General features: G+C 49.5%; 1 protein-coding gene across 1 annotated transcript in view; it reads left to right on the plus strand.

Annotated features, from left to right (window-relative positions):
• The first annotated feature begins 555 nt into the window (after nt 1-555).
• RPS6KA2 (ribosomal protein S6 kinase A2) overlaps nt 556-7,414 on the plus strand; it is a 151,428-nt gene continuing 144,569 nt past the window's right edge. The window contains exon 1 of the mRNA XM_077757413.1: nt 556-670. Coding sequence (XP_077613539.1) covers nt 572-670 — 99 coding nt within the window. The 5' untranslated portion in view covers nt 556-571. The remainder of the gene's footprint in view (nt 671-7,414) is intronic.

Here is a 7,414-nt window from a genome sequence, read left to right on the forward strand (position 1 = left end):
GGCCCAGTAAGTCATCCGTTTGAATAATTTTCTATATACGGGGTAGGGAGAACGGATGTGCCTTTGTTCTCCAAGCACTGCCAAAGGAGGTTTCCCCCGAGCGCGTGCGGACCCCGTTGTCTCCGGGGAGTGGTCCCGGGGCTGCGGGGCCGAGGAGGGGTGCCTGGCGCGCTGGGAACCTCACGGAGCCCCTGGGATTTCGGGTTCATTTCCCAGGAGTGTTTGCTAATGAACAAAAGTTTTGCTCGGCACAGAAGAGCATGGTGCCGAAGCGTGTATATGGCTGTTTGAAGGGAAGGAAATGCACCCCCAAGCTAGGGAACAGCCCCGCAGGCCGGGGAGCAGAACCAAGGGCCGCCGCTGGAGCCGCTGGGCCGCGCCCGGTCCGCCGCTCGCCAGGCAGGCGCCGCCCGGGACGCCGGCTGCCGGTATGGGCGGGGACCGGGGCTGTGATCCAGGAGTGCTCCCAGGGAGGAGGAGGGGGAGGAGGGGGAGCAGGCGCGCCTCGGAGGCGGGACGGTGGCGCTGATTGACGGTAACGGCGGGGTCCNTCCCGGCCGGGCGCGGGGCGATGGAGCTGAGCATGAAGAAGTTCACGGTGCGCAGGTTCTTCTCCGTGTACCTGCGCAGGAAGTCGCGCTCCAAGAGCTCCAGCCTCAGCCGACTCGAGGTAAGTGCCGTCGCCTCCGCGCGCAGGACCCAGGTCCCCGCCGCGCCCCGAAGGATGCTGCGGTCTCACAGCCATTCCGAGCCCTTTCTATTGTCACATGCGCGGTGCCCACAGCCCCGTGGCTGGGAGCTAAAGTTCTCCGAGAGCCGGTCCGGTGTTTCTACAATCGAACGCTGTTGTTGAGACTTAGTAATAACCGCACCGGTCCTCGGGTTCTCATCGGGGACGAAAGTCTGCCCCCATGGAATTCCCAACTCATTTTGTTCCCGGGTCTGCGCAGGATGCGGGGCGGTCCCCGTGCCCACCCAGGTGCCCCGCGTCCGGAGGGCGTGGGGATCCGTGCAGCCGGGCTGTCGCTCGCCCCAAGTCCCAAGAACAGAACCTCCCCAGCGCTCCCCGCGGCTGTGGGTCGGGCTGGGTCGGGTCTGCCGTGCGGCGGCCCACGGCCGTGGCGTGCAGTGAGCGGTGTAGCGTTGCGATGTGTGTGCATGTATAAAGGTAGCAACACCATCTACTCCGAAACGATGCTCAGTAGTCAGGTGCCTGATGCAATATCCCTGCAGCCCCGGGTTTGATATAGATTCGCCCTGAAACCCAGAGGACCCTGAAAATTAATGTCCTTATCTCCTGTCCCTCATCTTGTCATCTTTGGGTTCCCAAAGTCATCTGTGGACAGTTCTCTGATGTGTTTTTTATTTCAACAATCAAATCTTCTTCTCCTTATCCCAGTGTCCAAATTACATCGTTGAATCTATAGATGACCAAACGGTGGAACCTTGTTTAAGTCAAAGAGACATTGTGATGTTGGGGGAGGGGCTGGCGACACAACCCGGCGTTTCCCCCCGGACATTGCCCTGGCCTTTGCCACAAGGCTGGCGCCTATCTCCGTTTTGATTTGTTTCTGATGAAGTCAAATTAATTGGAGCAGTGTCACGTTTTTCATGTTGGCTTTCTTTGTCCTGGCTGCCATGATATTGATACAGGCGTGGGTTGTTACAATTAAGAGATCTTTAAGCAAAGCTCAGGGATAGACATGAATGCAACAGGGAATTACTTGCATAGAAAGTTTCTCTTACAGTATCCCTGAGTCAGAATTGGACTAGAAAGGATATTTGTGGCTGTTGCTGAGGGTAAAACATATTTTTCAAACAAGTACAACTGTTAATCAAATAATGGAGGAGGGCTTGCGTTAAATCTCACATTGACGGAAATTAAGCATATGTTCCTTGAGATAAATTGCCTTCCTGGATCTCGGGCACTTTTAAAAGCTAAAGTTGGTAAGAATACAAACTCAGAACTGTATTTACCTTTATGCCTAATGAATCTTTATTCATCAAATGCCAAGTTCATTATACAGCTCCTTGTCTCCTTTCATTTATTGTCCTTGCCTAAGGGAGGCACATGGGTGAGCAAACTCCCGGTGCTGTTCTGGAAGACCAGTGATAGATACCAGGCTGAACTAGTGGAGGGCCCGGAATCCTATATAGCAGGATATACATAACCTCCCGTGTTATGGTTCAGCAGAGAGAACCGGATTTTGAAAGTACCTCAAAAAATAATATAATAGGGGGCACCTGGGTGGCTTGGTCGGCTGAGCATCTGACTTTGGCTCAGGTCATTATCTCACAGCTTGTGACTTCGAGCCCTTCATCGGGCTCTGTGCTGGCAGCTTGGAGCCTGCTTGGAACTCTGTGTCTCCCTCTCTCTGCCCCTCCACTGCATGTGCACACTCTCTCTCTCTCTCTCTCAAAAATGAATTAACACTAAAAAAAAAAAAAAAAAGTTTAAAAAGAATATAATAGGAAACCAAGAGGGGAATAGAAATGAGGTTTCTTCAGTGTCAAAATAACATTTCTAAAAATCATAAATACACCATCGGATATGCAGGTCAACTGACCAGAAAGGAATGTGATTGATCTATCAGCATGTAATCAATAAGCACTTTATACAACCTGGATGCTGGGTGCTGGACAGCAGCGTTAATAGAGACTGGTCAGCGCAGATATAGTGCTCTGTTCTCTACAAATCCATTCACCGGTGTCTTATGAAAAGTCAGGTAGGCATGTGTTACTATCCTCATTCTATTGCTAGGAGGATTGGCCCCCAAAATTGAGGATCTTGATGAAAGCTTTCTGATTCATTCTGCACTTGCTTTTTGAAAACCTAGTATTTGTTCAGCCCTTTTCTCAGCATTGGAGATCCAAAAACCACAAGTCCTGGATGCCCTGGCCTCACGGTGCCTCCACCTAGTGGGGATTCTAATAAGCCGCTGACCCTGTGCTTTAGTCCAGTAAATAACTGGACCAGCTGCCTTTCTTTTTCCAGAGAAGGCTGTTTATTCATTTGCGTGTCCACAGCAGATTATAGGCCAAGAGGCACTCATCAAAAAAAAAAAAGAGTAAAATTTCGGGGGGAAGTCCGTCCATAGTTTGAGGTTGAATAATAGGATGTATAAAGCCATAGCATGGGTATATATTTCCTCTGTTTGGACTAATGAAAAAAATAACTCATTTTGTAAATAGGAACATATTTTTTAGTTGTTTCTGTGGAATTATTTTGTAAAATATACACAGAGACTGAACATTTTTGGTTTTTGAATTTAAAATCTGGTGGCATAAACAGGAAAGTGACGGTAGCTACTTTAAGTGTAAAACCACTATTATTTTATTAAAACAGCCGGCAGGGAGAGACCTCGTCTTACCATTTTCGTACCGTACTCGCGTTTAAATTTAACTTTACTTTAATCTAGAATCCAACATTTGGTAAACTCTAACCAACAGAGAAGCCAGATTACTTAATCAGACTTGGAAACAGTTTATGAATTACAGCTTAAATATTTTTATAGTGTCTCAGCATTGCACCAACTGAGGTGGCCAGAATAGTTGACTTTGGCAAGAATGATTTGGGGAGTTTCTAAATGGAAAGTGGATATCTTTCCTAGACTTCCTTGGGCACGCCGGAGAAAGGCATCAGGTTTCGGCGTCTGTGCTTCGCCCTGATTTCAGGGTGTTAACAACACTGTCTGAGGACCTCAGCACCTCCTTGGAAGGTACAGCCGTCTTCTGATGCAGCCGTCCACTTTACAGATGAGGAAACGGAGCCCAGGGAAACCCAAAGGGCTTGCTTATGCTCCTGGCCCCTAGAATGTTGTAAAAGGAGGTTCTCACTGTAAAGACGTGTGTCGTCTATCATTCTGGGTTGTGTGGTTACTGGAGTTTACCACATGTTAGTTGGGACTTGATGGAAGGCTATTGTAATCGTTAAAAGGAAATTACTCTGAGGGATATTTTGGAATGTGCCCCAAACCTGAAATTCTAGAGAACTTTTTTTGGAAATTAGAAAGTTCCAGGTGAATCTGGGCTTTCTATCGCATTCACCTGCATTGGATTCTCAAGTCCACCTTTCACAGCAGCTGACTCCTTAAACCCTGTGAGCTTCCTCTCCCTCCAGGGTGAGATGGGGTAGTAGGTAGTTCCTGCCTCGGTGGGGGGTGGGGGGGTTGAAGTGATGAGTGTGAGTTGTCCTGAAGACTTAACGTGGAGTCTGGATGGTAACACTCCTGGTCAAGAGTCATTAGCTATGGACGCTGATAAATATTTTCTGGGTTTATTGACATTTTTCATGTTGCCCAGCCTCCCCTGGCTCTGTGAACCTTGCCTGCAGACCTCGTGGCTTGTGCCACCTCAGTAAACTCTCAGCCTGGTAATTAAAAGAGTTTAGACGACCTTCCTGTGTGCCTAGGGGAAGAAAAGGCCAGAGATCAGTTTTCCTAGGCTTCCTTCTGTACTGTGCTCTGCTAGGATCGGCCCCATTTGCTAAGATAGAGCGCCGTCGCCTGGTTGGGATGGTGATGTTCCTCTGTCTTTATCTTACGTACTCACCGAGTCAGCTGCACTGATCCGGGAACCCGTGACCAGTCCAGGTCTCGAAGCCATGGCGTCACGAGTTGAGGTGGCTTCTAGAGTCAGGAACTGCCCCAGCGTCAGTGCCCCAACTGAGCGAGCTTTGGGAAGGAAGCCTCCTTGGCTCGGCCTTCGGTTCCCCAGGGGAGACCCTAAAGGTGTGACATCCAAGCTCCAAAGTCTGGCCTGGGGGCCATGAAAGGTGGAGAGGGGTTGGCTGGGAAGGGCTTGGGGGGATGTGGTTTTTAAATGAATAAAAAGTGATATTGTGTCCTGAGGAAGATTTATCTGCCAACCTGCTAAAGGTATCAGTACTCAAAGTCAGTCACTTAAGGAAGGGCCATTTTGTTTGGGGTCCCCAAAGCCAGGGAGCCGGTTCTCTTTGATTACCTATCATTTCGTCTGTCTTTGACATTTTTATAGAAAGACAGTTGAGGGTGAGTGAGAAGGACACAAGGCCTTAACTGGGTTACGGATGGTGGTGAGCTGGTGAAGGGAAGGAGAATTTCGTTTATTTATGTATTCACTCAATTGTTTATACAACTCGAGGAATTTTTAGCATATACCACGTACGTTGTGCTGAGCAATTGGTATATGGGATGTGATCTTTATATGATCTCTGCCATCCATGCACTTGACATCTAGTGGGAGAGGCAGACCTGTGAATGGAAGCCTATTACGTTGAAGTTCTGTGAAATTACCACATAACTGGACTTCAGTGGTCTCATTACATCGATTGTCAATTCATTTCTATTTCCCACGGTCGAAGGTCACCAAGCATTGTCTGTGTGTACATCTGAATATTTTTTAATTGCTTACCCCCTTTTAAAGGGAAGCATGGTGTCCTAATAAGGTGACTGCTGAGGGACTCTTAACCAAATGCTGTGAACGATGTTGGCTCTAGTCATAGAGAAAAAGAAAGTTTCCTGGGAAGTCAAATATTAAGGCTTATCCTTGGTGCTTGATAGGTAAGCTCTTCATCTAGATCTTGGGTGGTTTCCCGGAAAACCATTTCTAATTAAAATAATTTTCAGGTACTTTCAGTAAAGGCACCCAGAAGTTCTATGTTAAGCCTAATTAGAAAAAAATGTTTTTAACATTCATTTATTATTGAGAGGCAGAGGGAGACAGAGCATGAGCAGGGGAGGGGGAGACACAGAATCCGAAGCAGCTCCCGGCTCTGAAATGTCAGCATGGAGCCCAACGTGGGGCTTAAACTCATAACCCACAAGGTCACAACCTGAGCGAGGTCAGACATTCAGCTGACTGAGCCACCCAGGCACCCCTGTTAAGTCCGATTTTTATTGGGCTTTCAGAAGAGAACAACAAAAATCAGAGAAGACTACAATAAATAGTCCATATTGATAAGTACTTAATTTGCTTCTCGTTCTGCTTATGTATGTTTATTCTATTTTAAAGACACTAAAATCAGGGGCACCTGGGTCACTCAGTTGGTTAAGCAGGTCATGCTCTCACGGTTCGTACCATCAAGCCCCGTGTCAGGCTCTGTGCTGACAGCTCGCAGCCTGGAGCCTGCGTGGGATTCTGTGTCTCCTTCTCTCTCTGCCCCTCCCCCGCTTGTGTTCTGTCTGTCTCTCTCTCTGTCTCTCAAAAATAAATAAATATTTAAAAAATAAGGACACTAAAAATAATTTCTTTGTGGCCCTTTTTTTGTGATCAGCCTTATCTCTGCCATGTCTGTCAGTACAGAATTTCTCTCCCTACATGGAAGGAAACTCTCCAAGTATTGTTGCTTGCTCAGCTTAACGATAACCCACAACCCTCGGACCAACTCACTGCTTGTTCAAAAATACGTGAAAAGACAACCCAAAATATTGAGATTTCACCCAGTTGTCTTTTTTCACCTCATTTGCGCATTCTTTCCACAAATCTGCGCGTAGACGGTCTTCTGCCACACAGCCCGGCACAGCCGAGAAGGTTCCACTGTTTCCTGCTCTCAGAAGCCCAGGAAAGAGATGAACGCGGACTAGGCAAACGACGGCGTCTGACTTCTTACCCGGATCTCACTCTGTGTCTTGCCTGAGAAACTTCGTGAACAGGGTCCTGGGCGGGGCGGATTAGCAAGTGGGTAGGCGAAGCCTGAACTGCCTGATGCAGGGAGGGAGGTGGGGGGGAGAGTCCCGCTAACCAGCATTGGGGGGGTGAATCCATTCCGAGTGCTCCAGCGGAAAGTGGGGAAACTGAGGCTGGGTCTGTTTTGTACAGAGTTGGCAGCCAGCAGCTGCTCCGGGAATAACCTTCCTCTCTGTCCGGAAGGTTCTGGGCTCGTCAAGCCGACGAATGGCGTGCTCTCCGTGCTCCGCTCTTATTTCTGGTGACGCCGGGACGTTGTGGTGTATTTGTCCCCCAGCAGTTTATGTTTGCTGATATATTTTCGCTGGTAAAAGCTATTAAATTAAACTCAAGTAGGAATTATCAACAAATAGTCCGTTAAGCCACAGAGTGATTTAATCAAGCAAATGGCTGAGGCACAAATACGTTCAGAATAAACGTGCAGCGACGGTAACCACGGGCCCCGCGTGGGGGGGGTGCAGCGACGGTAACCACGGGCCCCACGTGGGGGGGGTGCAGCGACGGTAACCACGGGCCCCCGTGGGGGGGGTGCAGCGACGGTAACCACGGGCCCCGCGTGGGGGGGTGCAGCAACGGTAACCACGGGGCCCACTTGGGGGAGTGCAGCGACGGTAACCACGGGGCCCCCGTGGGGGGGGTGCAGCGACGGTAACCACGGGCCCCACGTGGGGGGGGTGCAGCGACGGTAACCACGGGCCCCCGTGGGGGGGGTGCAGCGACGGTAACCACGGGGCCCCCGTGGGGGGGG

The sequence above is a fragment of the Crocuta crocuta genome, unplaced genomic scaffold (assembly GCF_008692635.1).
Source record: "Crocuta crocuta isolate KB4526 unplaced genomic scaffold, BGI_CrCroc_1.0 scaffold506, whole genome shotgun sequence".
In the NCBI taxonomy this organism is placed as follows: domain Eukaryota; kingdom Metazoa; phylum Chordata; class Mammalia; order Carnivora; family Hyaenidae; genus Crocuta; species Crocuta crocuta.